Source organism: Thunnus albacares, chromosome 24 (genome assembly GCF_914725855.1).
Source record: "Thunnus albacares chromosome 24, fThuAlb1.1, whole genome shotgun sequence".
Lineage (NCBI taxonomy): Eukaryota > Metazoa > Chordata > Actinopteri > Scombriformes > Scombridae > Thunnus > Thunnus albacares.
In genome coordinates this window covers 16,826,332-16,850,065 of record NC_058129.1, presented here as the reverse complement: position 1 = coordinate 16,850,065, position 23,734 = coordinate 16,826,332, and the positions used below count along the sequence as shown (strand labels likewise).

Genomic DNA, 23,734 nt, shown 5'->3' with positions numbered 1-23,734 from the left:
TTAAAATAACTACTGTGACCCTAACAAACTGCAGTTTAATACAATGATTTTGAGTCGTGATTGTCTTCTCTTCACTTTCTCCTCCAACATGCAGAAGTCATGTGACCGCAGGCTTCCCCCCCCCCCCTCCCCCCCCCCCCCTCCGTCCTCATGAATCCCCCCTGATCAAAAACCCCCAGCATGAGAGCTGAACGCAAAAAAAAAAATGACGTTTAGCCGGAGTGCGCACCGGCGCAGCGCTGCGCTCCTCTTATCTCCAGGAACAGGACGCAGCGCTCGCCCACTGCGGACTTTTGCCCTCCGACTTTGATACTAGGTGAAGATAAGCCAAGCGGCATCAGAGCAGCTCGGACATGTTTTCGCCGAAGTCGCCTAAAAGTCTGTCCAAGTATGTGTCTAATGGTGCCGGAGAGCAGATTTGTATGGTGGAGTGTCTCTGTAAGCCGGAATGCACCTGCGGCGTCCAATGCGCCAGCGGCAACAGGAGACAATGTGCGCCTGACTTCAAGGTAGGCCTTCATCTACAGCTGATGACCTGGCGTGTATGTGATTCACCTCTCTTTAAAAAAAAAAAAAAAAAAGTCGTCTAACATGTCCTGACTAGAGATTCATCTGCTGCAAATCACTTGATTTTGGTGAATCAGAGCTTAATAAGTCGATGAAACATCAAAGGAAACAATATTTATGCTGCTCAAAACTATTTTCTCCAATTTTTGTGTTTTTTTTTTCTTGTGAAATACTGGATAGTTTCACCTCTTTATGTCTCAAATGATTCAAATTCAAAGAGAAATTCACTGAGCTGGTCAATACTAATAGACATGTACAGTCTGTTTGGATTAAATAGATACAAGTCAACTTTAAGGTGTCACGAGCCAAAAAAAAAAAAAAAAAAAAGTAAGGAAACTCTGCATGCAACAAGTCAGATCAGTTGATTTGTCCTGGAAGCAGCCAGCATTGGACAAGAGACTTATTGTGTGGAAGTGAAAGTGAATGAATCTGTAACACCTACTGTGCTCCTATGGAGGTTGAATGCACTTATTGTAAGTCCAGTTTGGACAAAAGCGTCTGCCAAGTAGTTGTAATGTAATCATGCAAGGATTGAATCTACTAGAAGGGTTTAGAGTTACACATCTAACAAAGTGTGGAGTTATTTCATTTATCGTAATTTTCTATATGTAGGTTGTTCCACTTAAAACAACAAAGTTTTGAAAGTCATTGAGCTTTTTTAAACGAAACAGTTTGAAAGAATTTAGGGCTGTAAGTAACGATTATTTTCATTCGATCTGTAAAACGGTGAAAAAATGTTGATCACTGTTTCCAAAAGTCCAAGATGCAACCAAAAATGTGTTGTTTTGTCCTGAACAACAGTCCATAATCCAAAATATTCAGTTTACTGTCATAGAAGACCAAACCAGAAAATAGTCACTTTCGCAAAGCTGGAATGAGGGAATTTTAGCATTTTTTCTCTTCAAAAATGACTGAAAATGATTAATTGATAAACAAAATAGTTGGCGACTATCGACTAAGCGATTAACCGCAGCAGCTCTTAAAGAGTTTTACATTTTGTGGTGCTTTAAACTTTGCTGTAATTGTGATTTTTCTCAGAAGTGAACAAGGTGAGTCTCCTGGAAACTACAATAACATCTGATCCAAAGAAGTTTAAATTAAAATAAGTATTTCTAGATGGTTTTGGAAATGTAACAACACATATGAGAGAATAACTGAAGTGAATAATGAGAGTGATACAGGATGTAAACTGTAAGATAGGTTTATAAGCATAAAGCCAATCAATGATGCTGAGCCTGGTGTTAACAGGTAGATTATTTAAGTGGATAGATTCGATTGGTGCAGCAGCTGCCCAATGGTTAATTCCTATCTCTCATCCTCAAAGATAACATGCCACATGGAAGAAAATATTTATTCTGCATGCAGGTGCCAAAAGAAAAGTTAAGACAGCAAGGCGTGACAGCGGGTACTCAGGATGCAGGTAGGCAGCGTATTAAAAACTGAAAATAAAGTAAAAAAGGATAGAAGATAAGCCAGATGTGTGTAGTGGGGACATTCATTAATTCGAATTAAATTAAGTTGGTGGCAAAAACCTTTTTTAATTTTGTGATTTATTGTTGATTAGTTAGATGTAGTCCTTACTGTTGCATTCTGCTTTGGAAAGTTTGCAGTAATTTCAAGACTTAATAGTGCATTTAATATTCTAAATTGTCATAATCATGTTCAATAGATCAATACATCTCGGTGTGCTATTATTCCTATAAACCTCAATGTTTGATGTTCAAATTATTATTTTAAATGCTATTGCTGAAAATTTAAACTCTTAAAATGCCAAATGAATACTCTGTGGAGCAGAGCTGGACCGGTCCAGGGTCCCTGACAGACCCTGAACCCAAGATTGGGCCTCGATGCAAAATGTAATTTAGATTAAGCCTTGCTTTGTGCTTAAATAAACATAAATCTAGGATAGTAAATTAAATCATAAATGAAATCAATCTTTCATGACAGGCCTAAAGCTCTGTGTAAGTCACAGTTTCTCTCTTGTTTCATGGCTGCAGCAGATAAATAAACCATAAAATGCAGTAGAGTCACTAGAAACTACACTGTGACGCCATAAAAATACCACCGTACAATGTTGTGGAGACACTGGAAATATGTAATCATGGATGATCTAGATGTTTCTGGGAAACGTTCATGTTCGTACGCTGCCTCTGTGTGTTATTTATTTGAACAGTAGTCATGAACCGAGCAGCCAACATTTCAGTGTTTGCCTTTCAGTGTAAAGCAAAGGGGCACATGGGGACAGATCTATGTAGCCATCTGTCCGTAGTTACTGTAGTATTCCTCGTGATTTAAGACTGATACTGAATGTGCAGCTCATTTTCCAACTGGGCTGCCAGTTGTGCAGCAGCCCCAGTGGCCTAATGGATAAGGCACTGGCCTCCTAAGCCAGGGATTGTGGGTTCGAGTCCCATCTGGGGTGATTTCCAGCAGAGTGGCGCAGCGGAAGCGTGCTGGGCCCATAACCCAGAGGTCGATGGATCGAAACCATCCTCTGCTAGGGAAGTTACTTTTAAGAGTGTCTGGCCATTCATTTATTTCTCATATAACCTTCGTTGTTGGATCGTCTAACTCTTTGATAACGCTGTGATAGGTTACCGTCACATGAAAAAAAGCTCCTTAACTAATTTTATGTCTTTTGAAACTGCTAAATATGTGATTTTAATGGCTTCTAGGCCCTTAAAACTTGTTAAGAAGCCTTTTTATAATTCTTAAAATGCACATGTGCACCTCTAGGAAAAACATTATTCTTCCTTACTGGTTTTCTTTATTAAAAATGTCATTTTACACCATATATACACTCACAAACAAACATCAGTTTGTATAAGAGCCTGTCACTACACTTCAAACATAGTGTACACAGTGAGCATTAAAAGTGACATGTGCCATTTTGAAAAAGTGACATATATTTTGATAAAGGTCATAGCCAGCATGACTGAAACCTCCACCCAGAGCAACATTTTATATTTTCTTTTGGGGCTGACTCTCCCTCTCAGTTCTGTGAGGTGCCAGTGACTATTGACTTTAAGCAGAGTCACGTTGGGAGGCTTATGTAAAGGGCCGGTCATGTGGCTTTTAGGTGCCAAAACCGGCAATCCTGGACTTTTCTCTGATGGGGTCAAAGGGAGGCCCCCAATTTAGATGACACTGTGTTGTGGCAGTGAGAGTATTTTAGTCAGTTAAGTTGAATTTACCAATACTGAAGACCTTTTTTTTAAGTTAACATATGGTGAGCACCCACAATATGTAGCAGCCTGACTTATATGGAGGAAATGTGTGACCTCCTGTTTGCAGTTTTTTGCTGATGAGTAACGTGATAAGCAGAAACCAGTTGTGAGTTTCAAATGTTTGCTTTACCCACAGAGCTTAACTCTTGACATCGCAGCACCTGCAAGCACAATGCAACAAGAGCTTTTGAGAGTCTAGCAAATAGCTGCAGGGCCGTAGCCACAAATATCGAGGTCATAAACTAGAAAGTGTTTTTTTCTTATATGGTTTGATTGGAAAATGACTAACCAGTAGGCTTTCTGATCATTTCCAGACACATCTTAAAAGGTCTATAGGCTGTTAATTTTATTTTATTAATCAAATATGAGACAATTAAACACCCCCCCCCCTACAGGATCTGACATAAAGCAGCAGGTCTAAATTTCAAATTGCAAGTTGATAAATGATCCTGACAGACTATTTCCATGCTGATTTCCTCAATGGTTGCAAAGTCCCTGAGTGGAGTAACTTGTACGAGATATGAGTTGTAAGAAGTCTGAACAGATTTAAGGTGGAGGGTTGGAAGAAGAGGGACAAATCAGTGAGGAATGGGGGGGGGTCAAGTGGGGATTGTGGAGTAGTTGGCTCAAGGATCCCAGGGAGCTCAAACTCAAGAGAAGGGGTAGCATCTTCTCATACCTTCGCCATTTCCTCTTGCATTTCCTGCACTTGGGGTGAAAAGAGCAAAAGAAAAAAAAAACCCACCACGCTTGAATAGATGGAACAGGAAATTAAAAGTATGTTTGAGGTCTGTGTTGTGTTTGTTTCTTAGCCAATAGCAAGAAGTTATAAGATATCTCTTGTGCAGATACTAACAGTGTCCGGAAGGTTTTCAGAGATCTGAGACATTGTGTTGTTAATCCGTCTGAATCAAAGAGCAAGAGCTTCTTTTTAGAGACAATTTGCACTTCAAAAATGGCTAAATCATGGGTAAAGATATGGAAGAATTATTAGGTTTATAGGAGGGGAAAAAAATGCTCAAATGACACACCTTTCTTTCATTTTTCAGGAGAATGGCCCTGACATTGAGAAACAAGGCCTTGACAACTTGGCCTATGAGTATGGAAGCCAGAGTGAGCTCTACCCTCCACCCCAAACTGCCTCCAGAGCAACCTTCAAACTCCTGGGACTCACCTCGGAGCACCAGGTCAAAAATACCAAGAGCAGAATCTCCAGCCTGAGCGGAGTACTTGCCGTCCACTTGTCTTTACCCAGCAGGTTGGCCAAGGTGGACTATGTAACCTCAGTTATCACAACCAAAGAGATAGCCCTGGAGCTCCAGACCATGGGATACAATGTGGAGTCAGCGGTGCAGATCAGGGTGGATGGTATGCACTGCCAGTCCTGTGTACAATCCATCGAGGAACAGATCAGTCCTTTACCAGGGGTTTCACATATTCAGGTGTCTCTTAAAGACAGTGCAGCGCTGATTATATTTCATCCGCTGCTAGTTACACAACAGGAGCTGAGAGACAAGATTGAGGATATGGGGTTTGATGCCACTTTATTGGCCGATGATCCATCCGGAGAAGAAATAAGCCACTGGGAGAGGGATATACTGAATTTGTCAATCCGGACCGTAACCGTTTGGATTGTTGGGATGACTTGCAACTCTTGCGTGCAGTCCATAGAAGGGAGGATCTCTCAGATGACAGGGGTGCAGTCCATAGTAGTGTCACTGAAGGAGGAGAAGGGAACGATAACCTTTGACCTCAGTCTCACAGAGCCGGAACAGCTCAGGGCAGCTATCGAGGACATGGGCTTCGAAGCATCACTTCAAGGTAGGCACCAATGAGAAACGTTAACTTGGAATTAAATTTAATAATCCGACTCTGTATATCAAACAGGATATGGATGATAAAACACTTACAGACAGAAAAAGGAGAACTTGCAGCTGACAGGGGAGATAAAGGGGAAGAGACAAGACAATGTGTGTGTTTGGCCAGATCTCTAGTGTTCAAATACAACTCTTAGAGGCCCCAGGTAACCACATTTTACACACTGTAACAAGTCAAGGAAGATGGATTAAACGAGTGACATTTAAAGCTGCTGTAGTCAGCATTTTTATATTAAAGGACCCCTTCACTCAAAAATGTCTCTTCTTCTTCTTCCTTCAGTTGGATGTTTGAGCTTCTCTGTGCAGAATGATGTCTGTGCAGAGTTTGTTTTTACATTCATCTGCTGAAAGTGGAGAGTTTCTCTGTGCTCACCAAAAGTCGGAGTTAAATGGGTGTACCTAAGAGCATGGTTTGTGACATCACAACTAGTCTGAAACCAATAGAGGGCCAGAATGCAACTTACACAGATCTGATGTGGAAACTTGAGGCCTCCAGCACACATACACTGAGAATGAACTTGACCTCCTACAATGAACATCTTGTGTCCCGAGTTTTCAGTGAGGAAGAAAGAGCAGATGTCGTTTTAAGGATTTTTAACAAGGTTAACAACTTATTATTCCAAGCAGAGGATCGTATATGTCCTAAAAAACGCAGACAGCAGATAGACAAAGTTTGCTAGTGACTGTGAGCATTTAGAGCCAGATAATGAGAGTGAATAATGAACTTAGATTCATCAGGTTGACCAGATGCACGACTCAAAATTAATGCTAATGCTGCTCCGTATCAGCTTGATGTGTAAATAAGTATATGTTTGCTAACAAGTCCAACATATCGACTGAAAAGGTGACGATATGTCAGTGTTGTGTTTACAGCGTACGATTTACAGCAACATTTTGTGGTTCTGGATCCGTCTGGTGGTTTAGGGACTGCGACACAATAGCTGGAGCGTTTAGGGGAGAATTTACCTCACCATAACCAGACAGATGAGTGCAGGCATGTTTATTTATTGGTAGCAAGGACAAGAAAACTGCAACATGCAATAAAAAGTACATAAAATGTAAGAAAATACAAGTAAATACAAATAGTGAATTTGTCAGCTCCAATATAACAGAGCGGAGTAAAAACATCCCCACTCCCCAGCACTACCTCAGCTCTTTGCGTCCTTATCTTTCCCACACAAGGAGTGTGTTTTGGAACACAAGTAGCATTGAACTGGTTTGGCAACTCAAGGCAGGAAAGAACCCATTGTTAGATGTCTATGAACCGCATACGTTCTTATCATTCAAGTGATGTTTTCATTCCCACCCATGCATTCTTGCAGATGGCGTGTTAAGATGCAGTCAGGAGAACTGTGCTGTTTATAACATTGTGTATACTGCCACAGAATCTGGTTTAGTCCTGTAGTAACTCCATACATTATGAGCAAAAAGACTTTCATTAAGTGCTTTGGGCCACTAAGCCAAACAGGACACCTCATATTCACCTCACCTCAGTTTCCACCGGTTACCGTGGAAACCAGACAAGTATGCCCTCCAGTGCGACACGGAGGGCTCTTACAACCGGCCGGTGCTTTCTTGTGGGATTTAATGACAAAAACAGCTTGCCAAGACGTGGAATTAACTCAGGCAGATTATGAGCAGATTCCTTCATGTACCTTTTTTTTTTTTTTTTTGGTAGCTGAGTTGAATTTTTCAGCTTCAAAGCAGAAAGCAGTGCAGCTCTTTGGACCACTGCCGGCCTGTACTTATGTTTAATTCATACCTTAAACTGAGAACAGTTAGTTATATCTGCACCAATGTGCTGTCTATAAAATCTATGCCAGGTGCTCAAACTATGGTATAAGATTAAATTTATTTCAGGAGACATGCAGGGTATCTGCAAACCTTGAAAAGCCTTAAAGGGTAACTGCAAACTAAATCATTTTTATACGCTCACATAGGCTTATCTTGTCATATAGTGTGTTAATTAATTTTTCCAATACACATATTCAGTGTAAAAACTGCTTTTTTGGCTCAAACTTTTAATTTGTGTCTGCTTGGATTTGAAAATTCAGTTGGGTCTAATGCTCTGGCCCTCCCTAATCGTGACTTATTAGGTAAGACTTTATATTTCAGATGTCAGCTGCCACGCCAAGTATGGCGTTGTACTTGAACAAGAGATTTATTCCTTTTCTGTGGCAGTAAACACAACACATGGGCCCGCCGATAGTATTCAGAGCAAGATATTCAGGACTGATGATAGTTAACCATGATAAACAGCAGGGCTACAATTATGTACTGACACCCCCATAGACTTTTTAAAAACTATTTTCCTCAAAAAAGGGCCTTAGAGGGTATTAAAAAGTCAAAAATTTGCTTAAATATTTTCTTGCCTATTCCACTTATCCCAGTTCAGGTTACATTAATTGAATTAATTATATCATGAGGAATTACTGTTATACACTGCTGGGAAGAAGTGAAAACTTATATAATGATTAACAATATTTGGCCATGTTGTCCTGGCTGGTTTTCTGTCCTCTTTTCCTTTTATACTTTGGCCAGTATGACCATGAAAGAAGTAATAAATTGCATTCTGCGTGGTATTAAAAAGGTCTCAAAAGTCTTAAATTTGAACGCGGTGAACCCTGCAGAAACCCTGCAGGAGACATGATTGGTTGGTTTTATTGCTTTACTAAAGAGTCAGGACTGGGAAAGACTGCAGAATACACAGTCTAATACAACAGCCCTGCTCAGTCTGTCTCCCTATAAGCATATTTGGCTCCTTCCCATGCTACTGCTGACTTTCTTTCTCCTTCTTTTCAGAGCCTGGATCTCCAAAGAGCATCGAGAGTCATGAGAAGTCCGGGCCTGTCAGCTCTGGACCCTCTGACCCCTCCGCCTCGCAGTCACCCAGTAAGGTGGGAGTGAGCAATGGCACTGGATCACAGGCGGCGTCTGCAAGCTATCATCCCAACTCACCTGAGATTAAAGTACAGAAATGCTTCGTTTGCGTAATGGGAATGACCTGTGCCTCATGTGTGGCCAACATTGAGAAGAACCTGCTCAAACACAAAGGTGAGATTTATTACACAATTGCTTTTTAACCTATTTCCTATCAGGGACGTACAAGTTTATACAACACAATTGCCTTGATTTCCAGGAATTATCTCGGTGTTGGTGTCACTGATGGCTGGAAAGGCAGAGGTGAATTATGATTCGGGTGTTACGGATGCTGCAACTGTGACTCAGCTCATAGAAGACTTAGGGTTTGGCGCCAAACTGATTGAGGACAATGCGGTAACACATGGGAAACTTGATCTCACTGTAAGTCCTCAGAAAACATCGATATAATGTATAAAAACATAATAAAATTACAAACGGGTTCCTCTGTGTTAGAGAAAAATGTATTTCCTCCAACTGTCATTTGCAGATAACAGGCATGACGTGTGCATCATGTGTCCACAACATTGAGTCCAAGCTCACCACAACCAAAGGGATCCTCGGGGCCTCGGTTGCCTTGGCAACCAAAAAAGCACAGATCCAGTTTGACCCAGAGTTGCTTGGAGCTCGAGATATTATCAAGATCATTCAGGTAAAGATCCCAGACTTTTAAACTCTATCAGAAACTTCTGATTATTTAAATATAAACACCTTATATGCTGATTTTGTTTCTCCCTCTAGAGCCTCGGCTTCGACGCCAGTCTGGTGAAGGCGGGCTTCAAAAACAACCTGGATCACACGGAAGAGATTCAACAGCAAGTATCTAGTCATCATTGTTGTCCCAAAAAAGAGAAACAGATCATTTAAAAGGAGGCGTCCTTTCTATGCTACATTTTACCTTAAATCTGATGTTTTCTTATCAAATTAAAATTAATTTTAATGAGTTTAAAACATTCACATATACAGATTTGAAGACTACCTTACACTTGTGTGTTATTTATAGCTACATCTATTAGATTTTTAAAAAACTGTTCCAGATGAGTCAAAGTATCTAAAGATGATTTAAAATACTCAACTATACAGAAGATTAGATGTATTTAATGGTCGTTATGGAGATTTGGGATTAAAATATTACATTCTAGCTCAGGATGGTTACAGACTATTGACCTCTAGCTAGAAATCACCCCAGATGGGACTCAAACCCACAATCCCTGGCTTAGGAGGCCAGTGCCTTATCCATTAGGCCACTGGGGCTACAATGAGCATCATGGACCTGTCAGTGTAGGCCAAATATTTTGCTTGAAACTCATTCCATATGTGCATTATCGTCTCTCTAAAGAAAAAAAAGGTGCTAAGGAAAATGCAAAGCTCAATTTTCTTTAAAAAAAAAACCCCCCTTTTCAAACAGCTGTTTTTGGAAAAATGCTTTTTGATGACACATACAACACATTTTCGCACTTGTCTTGTTGAGAAAGTTGTCCTGAGATATTATTAATCCAAGCAGAGGAGAGTCTGCATCCTTGAAGTCTTTTATCTCTCATAAAAATGATAATTTTCCATTCAAGTACAACGTAAATCCCATATTTATGAAGCGTCAAATGATTTTCTCTGGCAGTTAGCATCTTCTTAAGACTGTCTTGTTGTCTTTTTGACCTTCTTGTCATTTGTGACAGCGATAATTCACAGCTGCTTGATGATTCAGTCCTCTGCTTCTGCAGTAAAGATGTCAGAATAGTCCGATGCTTTGAACTTGTTTTCATGAATTTATTCCTCCTTGGAACAAAAACACATTATAGGAGCCTTCAGCAACTCTTTTGCAGGTTAAACTGAGCTAACGAAACACTTTTACGGCTACCTGACAGACTCTGTACTCCCTCCATTCGAAAAGAATATCAGATGTTGTGAACACATAATTGTCAAGACCTCGATTATAAGACGACCCCCACTTTTTCAAATGTAATTCCTGAAATAAAATGTGTTTCTCTGTAATTTGACACATTTCTGGTGCCGTTCCAGGTGGAAGAACTCGTTTCTGTTTAGCCTTGTCTTCGGCCTGCCTGTCATGGGCCTCATGATCTACATGATGGTGATGGACAGTCAGCATCAGGAACATGGAGGCTCCATGCCAGAGGAGCAGAACGTGCTGCCCGGCCTCTCACTCCTGAATCTGGCCTTCTTCCTGCTTTGTACACCTGTTCAGGTACATGAACACACAACATGTCTGTCACTGGGAACTTGCTGGTTTGTTTTTAAAAGGTTCTTGATGAATTCACATTACTTCTGTCTTTCTTCCATCTAGATCTTTGGAGGCCGATACTTCTACATCCAGGCGTATCGCTCGTTGAAACACCGCACGGCCAACATGGACGTGCTGATCGTGTTAGCCACCTCGATCGCCTACATCTACTCCTGCGTGGTCCTTGTTGTCGCCATGGCTGAGCAAGCTAGCCAGAGCCCCATCACATTCTTCGACACTCCACCTATGCTCTTTGTGTTCATCGCTCTGGGACGATGGCTGGAGCATATTGCAAAGGTAAAAAAAAAATGCTCGTATACTTTGGAAATATTCACAATTTGCTATACTACTTGTCATGCTGTTGCTGTTTGACCAAACTATAACTCTAAACTATTGGGTCACATTAGAGGAATTTTTATCCTCTTTCTTGTGGTGCATACTCACAAAATGATTGTTAACAGTAAAGAAATGGTTTGACATTTTGTGAAAGACATTATTTGCCTTTTCGCCAATAGTTATAGAGAAGATCAATACTGAATTTAATGATTATATTAAGTAAATATGATGCGACGACTAGCATGTTAGCTTAGCATAAAGACCAGATACAAAACTGGTCTCTAAAGCTCACAGAGTAATACGTTAATCAATAAATATATACTACGCTGTAATGGGATTGATCCTCTCATGTCATGTCTCAGCTGAAAAAATAATTAACGTTGACAAATAAAACTTTTTTTTTAATTTTGAAGCAAAATATGAACTTTTTTTTTAGAAGCCTGAATGAGTTGAGCTTTTTTCAGTATTTTGCTGAGTCACCAGTGGGTCATTTTGAATACAACCTGAGGTGTTATTATAGGTCATGTCAGAAGTGGTTGTAGCTAATGATTAACTGTACATCAGCTGGCACACTAACACAGTCATAAGACCACATTATACACACACACACGTGAATGTTACAAAGTTTCCTGCAGCTAAATGCTGATACGACAGAGACATTAATCATCAAGATAGTGCAAACAATCAAATTTCAAACAGTCTTGGTTCACTATCCCATTCAGTAACTCACCATTTCGGAAACCTTGGTGTCATTTTTGATCAAAACCTCACCCTCACCATGTTAACTCAATGGTTCAATGTGTTCAAAATGTCATTCACACTTTCATAACCAGTCAATTGGACTACCATGATCCCCTGATCTCTGGCATCAGCAAAAAATCTAACGAAGCCCTGAGAGGACTCGCCCCAAGCTATCTATCAGATCTCCTATTGCCCTATGTCCCCTCCTGTTCCCTGAGATCATCGGATGCGTTGCTTCTTGTTGTTCCAAGGTCCAGATTGATAAAGGGGACAGAGTCTTTGCAGTCAGGGCTCCTAGACTTTGGAACGACCTGCATGAAGAGATCAGGGCTGCCAACTCTGTCTCGTCTTTTAAATCACTTTGAAAAACCCACTTGTTTAAAATTGCTTTTTCACTAATCTTATTATATTCATAAAAACACAAACTAGTTATGAGTCTTTGATGACCAGTTTGTCATTGACTACGTTTACATGCACACTAATATTCCACGATTATTCCGAATTGGACAATACTCCAAATCTGATACAGGTCGTATAAACAGCATATTCTGTTTGGATATTCCGAATTAGGCCTTATTCCGAATGTAGCATTTTCCGATTAAGACGTGGGATATGCCAATATTAAATCGGGTTTTAGGAGCGTTCTTTGGACATGTATACAGCGCATTTGGAATATGCGTCTCAGGTGGGGGTTTTACTGCATTTTGTGACACACGGCTTCTTGCGTGTTTACGGTCAGCTCTGTGCGTTGTAAACAAACAGACATAGACAACAGTTTGCAAGGCTAGAATAGACATGAAAGACTTGGATGTCAACAGGTTTTGGGGCAAATATCGCAACACCGACCTTTTCAAGAAGGTGGTTGAACAAGTGAAAGAGGGAGGCTGCGTTCGCCACTGGTGGAAATTTTGATCAGAATATGCCAATTATTATGGCACCTTGAGATTCGCATCAGACGCGGTCATGGGTGAGGTGGTTGTTGCCATTTTACTGTATCTCTTATCAGTGGTATTATCTGAGTAGCATTTCTAAGAGTGAAGACTACATTTCCCATAAGCCCCTGTTCTGCCATCTGACATCACCACAAACTCTGAAAGCTTTAGCATCATTTGCTCGGAAAGAAAGGCTCTTTCTGTATGTTTAAAGTAGGCCATTGAATTTCGGTCATAGTCTCCTTTGTTTCCAATAATTACATTAATATAAATATTCTTCATTTATTGATGTGAAAATGCTAAACATAGCACCTTTAAAATAATCAATAGTCAAGTCCGACCAATCAGAATGCACTCCTCACTGAGACCAGACCATGTTTCAAATATGTTTCTACGTTTTTAGAGTAAAACCTCAGAGGCTCTGGCCAAGTTAATGTCACTTCAAGCCACAGATGCCACCGTAGTCACTTTGGGACCTGACCACTCCATCATCAGGTGAGAAACACTGAACACATCAGCCACATTTCCCCTGCAAACAGATACACCAGACCAAGATACAATAGAAAGAGGAATTAGAGTAACAAAACAGTCAAAACTATATAAACATACATTCAACTTAAAGTGTATTACTTTGAGTAATTTACAAATTATTATACTGACAAGCTGAGATTCTCAATCTCAAAGAAAAGCACCAATGTGTGACTGTTAATGTATTCTTATGCTTCAGCGAGGAGCAGGTGGTGGTGGAGCTGGTCCAGAGGGGCGACATTGTGAAGGTCGCACCAGGAGGAAAGTTCCCCGTCGACGGGAAAGTGATTGAGGGAAGCTCCATGGCCGATGAGTCCTTGATCACAGGTAGGAATGCACTTTGTTGTCACATTCACAGTATGTCAGTGTTGACATCAGCTTCCTGATGGTAATAATATCTCACACTTACTGGTGTCGCAAATCGTGGAAATTTTATCAACACAACACTGTGGTAAAATCACCAATGTCAACCATCTGAGAAAAAGAAACACATACATTGACACAAAGGCACAAAAGATTTTAGAATATCTATAAAAATACTCCCCAATATGTTTAAAAGATGCTTCATTGGGTTTCAACCAATTGAGGATATAATTCTGATTTTATAGCCTTAATAATTATGTTGTGATAAAACAGCCAAAGTCATATATAAAATCATTTAAGACCTTTGTTCTATTAGAGGAAGGGCATTTTTGAAGAAAACACACAAAAGACTTTTGTAAACTTTGTTATCATTTTCCGTGGTCTGTCTTTCTACATGCGTCTCTGTCAGGTGAGCCGATGCCTGTCAGTAAGAAGGTGGGAAGCCTGGTGATTGCTGGCTCCATCAACGCCCACGGTGCTCTTCTGGTGGAGGCCACTCATGTGGGTGCAGACACGACTCTGTCGCAAATAGTCAAACTGGTAGAAGAAGCCCAAACCTCTAAGGTAAGAGGCAGGTTACAACTTGTAAAGATCACCCTTCTCTTCACCCTTAAAACATTTTTTTTCTGGCATTTTATAACTTGATTAGAGGATTAACTGTTGCAGTGCACGGGTCGTTGCCTTAAACCTCCTAAAACCACCAGGGCAAAAACAAAATATTATGAAAATGAGAAAGATTCTGACAAATGGGTGAGCAAGAAAAAAATAACCAAGAAAATGTATAATATTAGTTAACTTCTTGTTATAGAAGAAACTTTCTTTTACACTATAACAAGATAGTTTCATGTTTTGTAATTTTTTGTAATGCTTTTCTCATCATTACTTGATACTAAATTACTAACTAACTAAAGAAATGTTTCTTGTTATAACAACGTCATCACTTTATCTTGTTATAGTGCAAAACTTTCTCGCAATTTTATCTGTTTTATTTATTTTTCACAAAATGAACGTGTCTCAATAAAACAAACTTTTCTCAGTATAACATGATTGGTATGTCGTTAACACAAGAAAAAGATGCAATTAGTGCCTAAAGAGGCAATTCTGTAGCCTACATTGGCTAGCAAAGTGAAAATTACAAAGATTCTTGTAAAAACAATAATTTTTTATCAGTAATAATGTGAAAATATCCCAGAATAACATCAAAATATCTTGTTATAACATAAAAATTATCTGCTTAAAACAAGAAAAGTATCCCGTTAAAACAAGAAACTGAGCAAATATTTTTTTGTCTTGGCTGCAGCAAGCTTCCGTAGTAAACACTAAAATATATTTTGTATTGAAACCATGTTTATCTCATATGTCATATCTAAATGATTGGTGAAGATGGATTTAGCATTTCACAATGCTTTATACCTTGTGCAAAAAAATGTCTACACACACATTTTTATTATTAGTTGAAACATTAAAAGCACAAAAATTGAAACATGTATTCCAACTGATATATACACATTGTTGGAGAATTTGATTTAATAAAGATTTACAGTTTGCAGACATAAAAGTTGATGTTGTTTTCATTCAGCACATTTACTTTCCTCTGTACTTGTGTTTTGTCTGACTGCTCAGGCTCCCATCCAGCAGTTTGCAGACAGGCTCAGCGGGTACTTTGTGCCTTTCATAGTTGTTGTTTCTCTGCTAACGCTGGTAGCATGGCTGGCCATCGGGTTCGTCAACTTTGACATTGTGAAGGACAACTTCCCGGTAGGTGCGCACACCAGTGTTTTCATGTGCAAACAAGATCTGCTTTCATTAACATGCAGAGACAGTCATGTGAACATTTTGATATCACTGTAATCAATCTCTTCCTCACAGGGTTATAACACCAACATCTCCAGGGCGGAAGTTATTGTCCGCTTTGCCTTCCAGGCATCCATCACTGTTCTGTCCATTGCCTGCCCCTGCTCTCTGGGGCTGGCAACCCCGACGGCTGTCATGGTGGGCACAGGGGTCGGAGCTCAGAACGGGATCCTCATCAAAGGAGGCGAGCCGCTGGAGATGGCACACAAGGCAAATGCACTTTATATTCTGCCTCTGACTTCTGCTGACAGTTGTTGGTATCAATTTAATACTTAGACTTAAGTTTATTTTCATGTCAGAACAACAAAGAGAACATAATATAATAAACTTATAATTGTCAGAGAGTACAACAGCAGAAGGTTAAAAAAGTAAGGGGAAGGAAAGTCAGCTGTTCAAACAAACATCCATTTGGTTCATCGTTAAATGTAGAGATAATTACTCAGCTTTGGTAATAAAGTCAATGTTTTGACTGTTTCTGTTATTGCCAATTGGATTCAAAACAATATACTCATACTGTACACACATCAGGTACTCAGACTTCAATTTAAACAACACTTTCAGTATCTGTAACTTTTCGTTTAGCTGTTCTGAGTATTCAGTTGTACAATATTGATATGAATGAACCTTCACCAGCCAGACAAGCACAGTGTTGTTGTAACAAAGCGAAACAGCTCAGCAACATAATTTATTCATGAATCTTTCATTCATGTATCAATGTAGCCATTATAGTTAGAAAAACAAAGTGGCTACAGTATGTGGATGCACATCCACCTGCAAGATGTAAAGGATATCTTTATCTGTTGCTGTTTCTCATTACACCACTCTGCAAGAATTACAGCTGACTCCAACTGAATATATAATCTGTTTCTAATCTAATTAACTAGTGACACCATGTGGCGTCAGACGTTACTGCTTGATTACTGCTAAATGATCGTTTCCATTCATATATTTGTTTTGTTGTTTGATAACGTCTTTATCCTCCAAAGAGGAAGAAATCTATTCGTTTCAGTGACCTCAGCACTCCTCAGTCTTCCAGTTGGGGGTGAAATCAAAATGCTTTTTTTTTTTTTCTTACCTGTAATCCAGCAGTGGATTGTATCTTCAAAGGTGTTTTTGCGATCTCACAGATATCTGCTGTCTGTCTGAAATGATAAAATGTTTGCCTGGAGCAAAACTAACTTTTAAATCAAATATTTTCACACACTGACTTAACGTACTCCAGCGAGAGTAGCACAGTCTGTGGAAATATTGAATTAGTTAGTTAGTTTTGCTTCGAAAAAGATTGCATCACTCTGGGCAAAGTTTAGACGTCTGTGTAATCAGAAAAATGCCTTTGAAGGTGCAATAATAATAACCAGATGATAAATCTTGATTTTCCCCGTCATTCTTAGGTCACAAATGACTCTTAATGACCCCATGACCTTTTCCCTTTGGTGCCAAAATCAGTCGGGGTCATAACTTTGCTGTGTTTTTCTCTTCCCTCAGATTGGTGTGGTGATGTTTGATAAGACCGGTACGATTACCAACGGCGTGCCGCGGGTGACACGTGTGTTGGTGTTATGGGAAATGGCCCGCATGCCCCTGAGAAAGATCCTGGCGGTGGTCGGCACAGCGGAGGCAAGCAGCGAGCACCCGCTGGGCATGGCGGTCGCCAAACACTGCAAAGAGGTGAGAGTGGGAGATAGAGACAATATATATATTTATTTATTTCTGTAGTATGCTTGTATTTGTGTGTCCATGTGTCTGTACTGTTTTTACCATTATTTCAAAGTCTACTTAGCAGCTCCGAGTGTCTTTTTCTTCTGTAGCTGTCTCTGAAATCTTCTCTTCATATGATCATGGTCCTAACATTTGATCGTGTGTCTACAGGAGCTGGGCTCTGATGTGCTGGGCTACTGCCAGGACTTCCAGGCGGTGCCGGGCTGCGGGATCAGCTGCCGGGTGTCCAACGTGGAACATCTGCTGCAGCAGCAGAGTGAAGAACGCTTCCTGCTGCCGGGAGCCACCACAGACGAAACCAGCCTGCTCTCCGCTGCCGAGGCCCCGTCCGCAGGTCTGATGCCTTTCAGTTTCTGGGCTTTGAAGAACAACTTCACTTTTTGTTGTGTACATTTAATGAAGTCACACATCAGCTGCCTTTATCTTTTCTGTGGAGAGTACATAAACATACAGATGAAAGACAAAGTGATATTATGTTTCTTTACTCATTTATTTTGGTATTACTTGGCTAGCCATTTAAAATTACTGTAGATAAGATATTAATATGAAAACCCCTCTTATCAGCCTCCAAGTGCAGATAAAATCTTTGTTCAAAAGCAGGCCGGTTAGCTCAGTTGGTCAGAGCGTGGTGCTAATAACGCCAAGGTCGTGGGTTCAATCCCCACACTGGCCAGTGGTTACTAGCAAGGAAGTGTGATTGTTTCACATATTGTGTTACAGCATAATGAAGGTCTGACAGGTTTGATAAAATAAGGCTTTACATTAAAATTGTATACACTTCTACTACATTTTTATATTTGTTGAACATAGAAGTGATTACATTTATTTTGCACATATGTAAAAACTTGAGGGTATGTAATTGTAGGTACAAATGTAACTTTATATTCCTTGTAAAAATAATGTAGTTTTTCCTTTTTGAATTTCTTCTTCTGTAGTGCTACTTTCATATACTTGCTGTGTTTTTGAAATACAGAGTGATGGATTTTCCCCCCAGACTTGAATCATACTGTGAGGTCGCTCTGCTATTTTACAGAATTTACAAAGAGAACTGTTTGCTATCATTTGATATATCTTCTTACTTGATTGTTTTAAGTATTTTCTCCTCTATTACCTTTAAATACCATGAGTCCTCTTTACTTTCAATTTCACATACCACATTGGAGAAATTCAGCTGAATTTTTATGACATTTTTCCTTCCAGGGGAGAACTTATCTTACTCTGTCCTGATTGGGAATAGAGAGTGGATGAGGAGGAACGGCCACCACATCGGAGCAGATGTTGATGCCGCCATGTCCAGCCATGAGACGAAAGGACAGACTTCTATCCTGGTAGCTATAGATGGTGAGGATAATCCCTGCAAACAAAACAACACTGACATTTACTTTTATCTCTAATCTTCAGTGTTTTCTAATACAGACTTTGCTGCTGCTGCACTTTATCATAAGGTTTTATCATGTGTCTCTGTAGGTGTTCTGTGTGCCATGTTGGCCATTGCAGACACAGTGAAGGCAGAGTCGGCGTTAGCGGTGCATACACTCAACAGCATGGGCATTGAGGTTGTCATGATAACAGGAGATAACAGACGCACAGCCAAAGCCATAGCTGCACAGGTAAACCACACACATATTTATAAAACATTTTACTGGAAGAGAAGAATTTGAATAAATGAAATAAAATATTGTTTTACTGCAGGTGGGGATCAGAAAAGTGTTTGCAGAGGTGCTGCCCTCACATAAGGTTGCAAAAGTGCAGGAGCTGCAGGAAAAAGGCCTGCGAGTCACCATGGTGGGAGACGGGGTCAACGACTCGCCCGCCCTCGCCCGGGCTGACGTCGGCATCGCCATCGGCACGGGCACAGATGTGGCTATTGAAGCAGCGGACATCGTCCTCATCAGAGTAGGTCGCACATTCTGACTGACAGTCTGTCCAAAGATACTGTAAAATCTTTAAAGGAGACATATTCTGCACATTTATAGCTCTATATTTATATTCTCGTGCTCTACTAGAATATCTTTGCATGATTTACATAAAAAAAATTGTTATTTATCTTATACTGGCCCTTAATGCAGCCCCTCAGGTCAGCCTCTGTCTGAAACAGGCTGTTTTAGTTCCTGTCTCTTTAAGGCCCGCCTCCCGATAAGCCTATTTTGTTCTGATTGGTTAGCTTCAGGAAGCTGACTGTTAGCTAGTCAGTTTCCCTGGAGAGGGGGCTGTTAATTAGTCCGTTATCCCTGAACGGAACAGGTGGCGGTGGGGAAAGTTAAGAGTTCAGTAGACAGATGTTGGCAGGTACAAAACTAGCTGTGGTCCTTCTGGTTCTGAGGGGCAGGGGGCCATATCAGCGTGCATGAGGGTGCAGTAGGTGTTGAGGGTGTTTGTGGTGTCTTTAGCTGTTTGTGAGGTCTTCTTTACCGGCTCCTGTTCCTGCCCGATGATCTTACTGCTGATCTTTACAAATCCTGTTGAGGGGGTTCAGGTTGATAGCGCCCATCACTTCGAACCATGCCGTGATATTGAAGGTCAGTATTGATTCCACAAAGGATCTATAGAACACCTGCAGGACCGACAGCTGGACCTGGAACTTCCTCATCTGCCTGAGGAAGAACAGGCGTTGTTGGCACTCGGAGAGTATCAGTAGTAGAAGGATTTTTCTCCTTCTTTGCTCAAATAATGAACTTCTCAAATACATCTGTACATGTTCAAACCCGATTCCAATCTGCAAACAACCTTAGCAACAACCTTAGTAACAAATGCTACCGATGGACATCTGTTTGTGGGCATGTGCGAGTAGCCTGACATCAGTTCAATGGGGAAATAGAAGTAACTTTGCAACTGAGCGTTTAGAGGCTTTTTATTTGAAGGCTGCAGACATTCACTTCAAGTTTTGCAACTTTGACCATGTTTAACATGAACATCTGATATTATTACAATATATAAATGACAGAAAATGACAAAAAGCATGTTACGTCCCTCGTTAAACTGCCTTTTTCTGTAGAACGACCTCCTAGATGTGGTGGCCAGTATCGAGCTGTCGAAGAAGACGGTGCAGAGGATAAGGATCAACTTTGTCTTCGCTCTCATCTACAACCTTGTAGGAATACCCATCGCTGCAGGTGAGGACTAATTTATACACCATCTCCTGTCAAAATTGACTCTAATGTTACAGTTTCAAATCATTATTACTTAGCAAAGAAATCTACAATGACAACAAGATATTGAGATACCTATTCTAAAAATCTATTTGGCTGCTAAAACAACAATTATTGTTGCATAGTCATCCTTAGACTTTGTTACATAAACATTTGAAATGGCAGAACTGCACCGACTCACATGCCAGAGTTACACAAACTAACCAAAGCTCTGAACGCCTCTGATTTAACCTTAAAGTGAGTAAACATGAAAGCTCTTCTCTCCGTGCCGTCCTCTGCTCCGCTGATTGCAGGTGTGTTCATGCCGGTCGGCCTCATCCTGCAGCCCTGGATGGGCTCGGCTGCGATGGCTGCCTCGTCCGTTTCAGTGGTCCTGTCTTCCTTACTGCTGAGAATGTGAGTCCTTATGAACCATTTTAAAGTAATTAATGATATGTTTGTTGATCTGTCTGTACTAAGTTAATATTGTAAGTCATTAGCTTAATTGAAGTCTTTAACTTAATTGAAATTCCTTTTGTTAAGTGATTCGTTTCAAAATGAACATGAATAGAAAATCCCAGCAATGTCTGCCATCCTATGATCTCTTAAAATGTCAAAGGTCAACATCGAGACACAGAGTGACCTAGCAAACATAGAAATGAGGAATTAATAGCTTAATATGTTTTTATAAAACATTAAAGGCACAACAACAGTGATGTCACAGTGTACTGACACACCCTGAAGTACACTTCTACATCACTGCTTCAAGGTTTAAAGAAGCTAAACCGCTGGAGGTCAGCAAAAAACTAGTTTTTTCAGCTGCTAAGTTGCTCTTTAAATAAGAAATATTAACAATAGTTACAGTGACAATTAATGCAGTATGTTTGGTAGGCTGTACTGGCTGGAAATGTTGGGAAACATCTGTAACTATGGTTTAAGTCCAAAATCAATCCTTCATCTACAATTTCTAAACAAGAACAGTTAATAAATCCATACATACAAATACATTCTTTCTTCTTTTCCTCTCATACAGTGTAAATTTATCTATCTTTTCTCCTTTTCCTGGTCTTTTGTGGCTACAATGGCGTCTCTTTTCTTTAGAATTCAATTAAGTTCCGTAATATTTCTCATCAAGTTCAATATAACAGCTACTTGTTTCCTCCAGGTTTAAGAAAACCTCAGTGGAGATGTATGAGGTGCGTGCGAGAGGCCAAATGAAGAGCCTCCGGTCGTCGCAGATCAGCACACATCTGGGACTTGACGGCAAGCGGCGCAGTCCTGCTCTCCCCACCAGACCTCGAGAACAGCTGAACCAGAGCAACGTGGCACCGCCCGCCTTCTCCAGCCAGGGACCATCCATTAAACCTGTCCAGGAGCAGGACCGCTACTCCCTCCTGGACCACCAGACTGCAGAAGACCTTAATGTATAGTGAAGGGAAAAGGGAACAGAGACATCAGATTCTGCCTGGTTCTCATGTTTACGAACTGAGGCTCTTAGTGTAATATTTCTATGTATTTATGTAAATAGACCAGGCTAATTGTGCCTTGAAACTTAAAAGTGCTCTTTTATTTTTACACTCACTGCACATTCACCTTTAGCTTATAAAAGGACCATTGATCTGTCACTTTCCTCTGGAGAATGTCTGAAAAAATCAAGCTGCTAAGTTAAGTTTGACCAAGATATTACTGAAGCATTTGTTTTATTTTTCTTTTTTTCATACCTGGTAACAGGAGACACACACTGCTTTTGTGTCACTTAAATCTTGAAGAAGAGAAACTTCTGTCCAAATGCACTTTTACAATACACACAACAAAGGGAAACTTTGGTATTTCTCAGCCTGGAACCTACTTTCCCATCATTTTGTGTCTAAGGGACTAATGGAGATGACAATTTTTGAAATTGATCCAATATTGAGTGAGAGCGCTTCAACTGTCAGCAACGAATGGGCTGCAATGTAACCCTTTGGGGCAATAGCACCCAGTCAATATACGTCCACTGAAAGTGCTTTTTATTGCTACTGACAGGCTCTGATTGTTATTATAAGTGTCTGACAACATTATGGAAAGAACCATACAGAGAAATAAAATGTTTTTATTTATCTATCACTTGATCCCGTTTCGCTCAACGAGAAGTCTCGTTCTGAAATCTCGCAAGAGTTGAGTCGCTGTTTAAATCAGCTAAATATTCAGCCATGACAGTTGGAGAGAAGCGTACCAAGAGGAGTTTGTTGTTTTGGAGTAGAGAAAGCATAGTTTTGTAAAAGTCATGGCTGAATATTCAGCTGATTTATCAATAACTCAACTCTCGCGAGATTTTCAGAGTGATACTTCTGCTTGAGGGAGACTTGGTTAGACACAATAACAAACTGACCAGATCAAGTGAAAGGTAAAGAAAAATGTTTTATCTCTCTGTATGGTCCTTTCTATAATGTTGTCAGACACTTATAATAACAATCTGAGCCTGTCAGTAGCAAAAACAAGCACTTTTAGTACATTGACAGGGTGTTATTGCCTCAAAGGATTACATTGCAGACTGTTTTGCGGCTGCCGGCTGCAGCGCTCTCGCTCAATACTGGACCAGTTTCAAAAATAGTTGTCCCTATTAGTCATTTAGACACAAAAAGATGGGAAACTAGGGTCCAGGTTGAAAAATACTGAAGTTTCCCTTCAAGTAAAGATGTTTGTTTAGATGAGCGTTGAGGCTAAACTGTCAAAGTCTTGCATCATAAATAATGCAATCAACAAAATAATCAGTATGTTGTGTTTACATCTTGATTCTCCTCCCGCCTGTTTCATCCAACCTTTCTGATTTTGTGCTCTGATTGGAAAGTTGCACATCCTGGACTAGATAACAGAGAAACATTTTTTCATGTTGCTGTATTTAAGATTCTTATTCCTTAGTTTCTTATTCCTAAACAAAACCGCACAAGTGTAAAATGTTCACGTCAAATAGAGAAGTGAAGAAGAAGAGGAGTGCAGATCTTCTGGACTTTTCTTTCCAATGTATTTTGAGCTGTGCCGGGGATAATTAATGCAGCAGATTAATCAAATTACCTCATCCATACACTCTATAGTTAATCAGAAAGAGACAGTTTTACATTGTGTTGAGCTGAATAAGTGCACAGATATATATATAGTCTTTATGGATAGAAATATTGTCTTGCATTCAGGCATGTCATGACAGGAAAAGCGCAGGTGTAATCAATAACACTAACAATGTGAAGACTTCATTAATGTGATTAATGACACCTGTGCTTTTCCTGCTAAGACAAGCCAAATGTTTCTTAATAATGTCCCTGTAAAATTG

The 23,734-nt window shown here is 40.1% G+C and overlaps 1 protein-coding gene and 4 non-coding genes across 6 annotated transcripts; 4 read left to right on the top strand and 1 right to left on the bottom strand.

Annotated features, from left to right (window-relative positions):
• Positions 1 to 163: 163 nt before the first annotated feature.
• On the top strand, positions 164 to 22,018 carry atp7b (ATPase copper transporting beta). Of its 2 annotated transcripts, none has more exons than XM_044345439.1 (21): positions 164 to 509; positions 4,844 to 5,615; positions 8,474 to 8,725; positions 8,811 to 8,974; positions 9,081 to 9,242; positions 9,332 to 9,405; positions 10,607 to 10,790; positions 10,890 to 11,123; positions 13,239 to 13,330; positions 13,563 to 13,690; positions 14,136 to 14,290; positions 15,350 to 15,484; positions 15,596 to 15,790; positions 17,066 to 17,248; positions 17,450 to 17,633; positions 18,500 to 18,640; positions 18,767 to 18,909; positions 18,992 to 19,195; positions 20,295 to 20,412; positions 20,742 to 20,844; positions 21,593 to 22,018. In XM_044345439.1, exons 1-21 carry the CDS (start codon positions 354 to 356, stop codon positions 21,855 to 21,857), a joined length of 4,044 nt encoding a protein of 1,347 aa, XP_044201374.1. In that variant the 5' UTR covers positions 164 to 353; the 3' UTR covers positions 21,858 to 22,018. The 2 variants fall into 2 exon arrangements, with proteins under 2 accessions (XP_044201374.1, XP_044201375.1); XM_044345440.1 differs by lacking the exon at positions 164 to 509 and adding an exon at positions 1,866 to 1,987.
• On the top strand, positions 2,917 to 2,989 carry trnar-ccu. Its single transcript has one exon. It is a non-coding gene; the product is annotated as a tRNA-Arg (tRNA).
• trnam-cau lies at positions 2,996 to 3,067 on the top strand. The gene has a single exon. It is a non-coding gene; the product is annotated as a tRNA-Met (tRNA).
• trnar-ccu lies at positions 9,772 to 9,844 on the bottom strand. Its single transcript has one exon. It is a non-coding gene; the product is annotated as a tRNA-Arg (tRNA).
• On the top strand, positions 17,899 to 17,972 carry trnai-aau. The gene has a single exon. It is a non-coding gene; the product is annotated as a tRNA-Ile (tRNA).
• Positions 22,019 to 23,734: the final 1,716 nt, after the last annotated feature.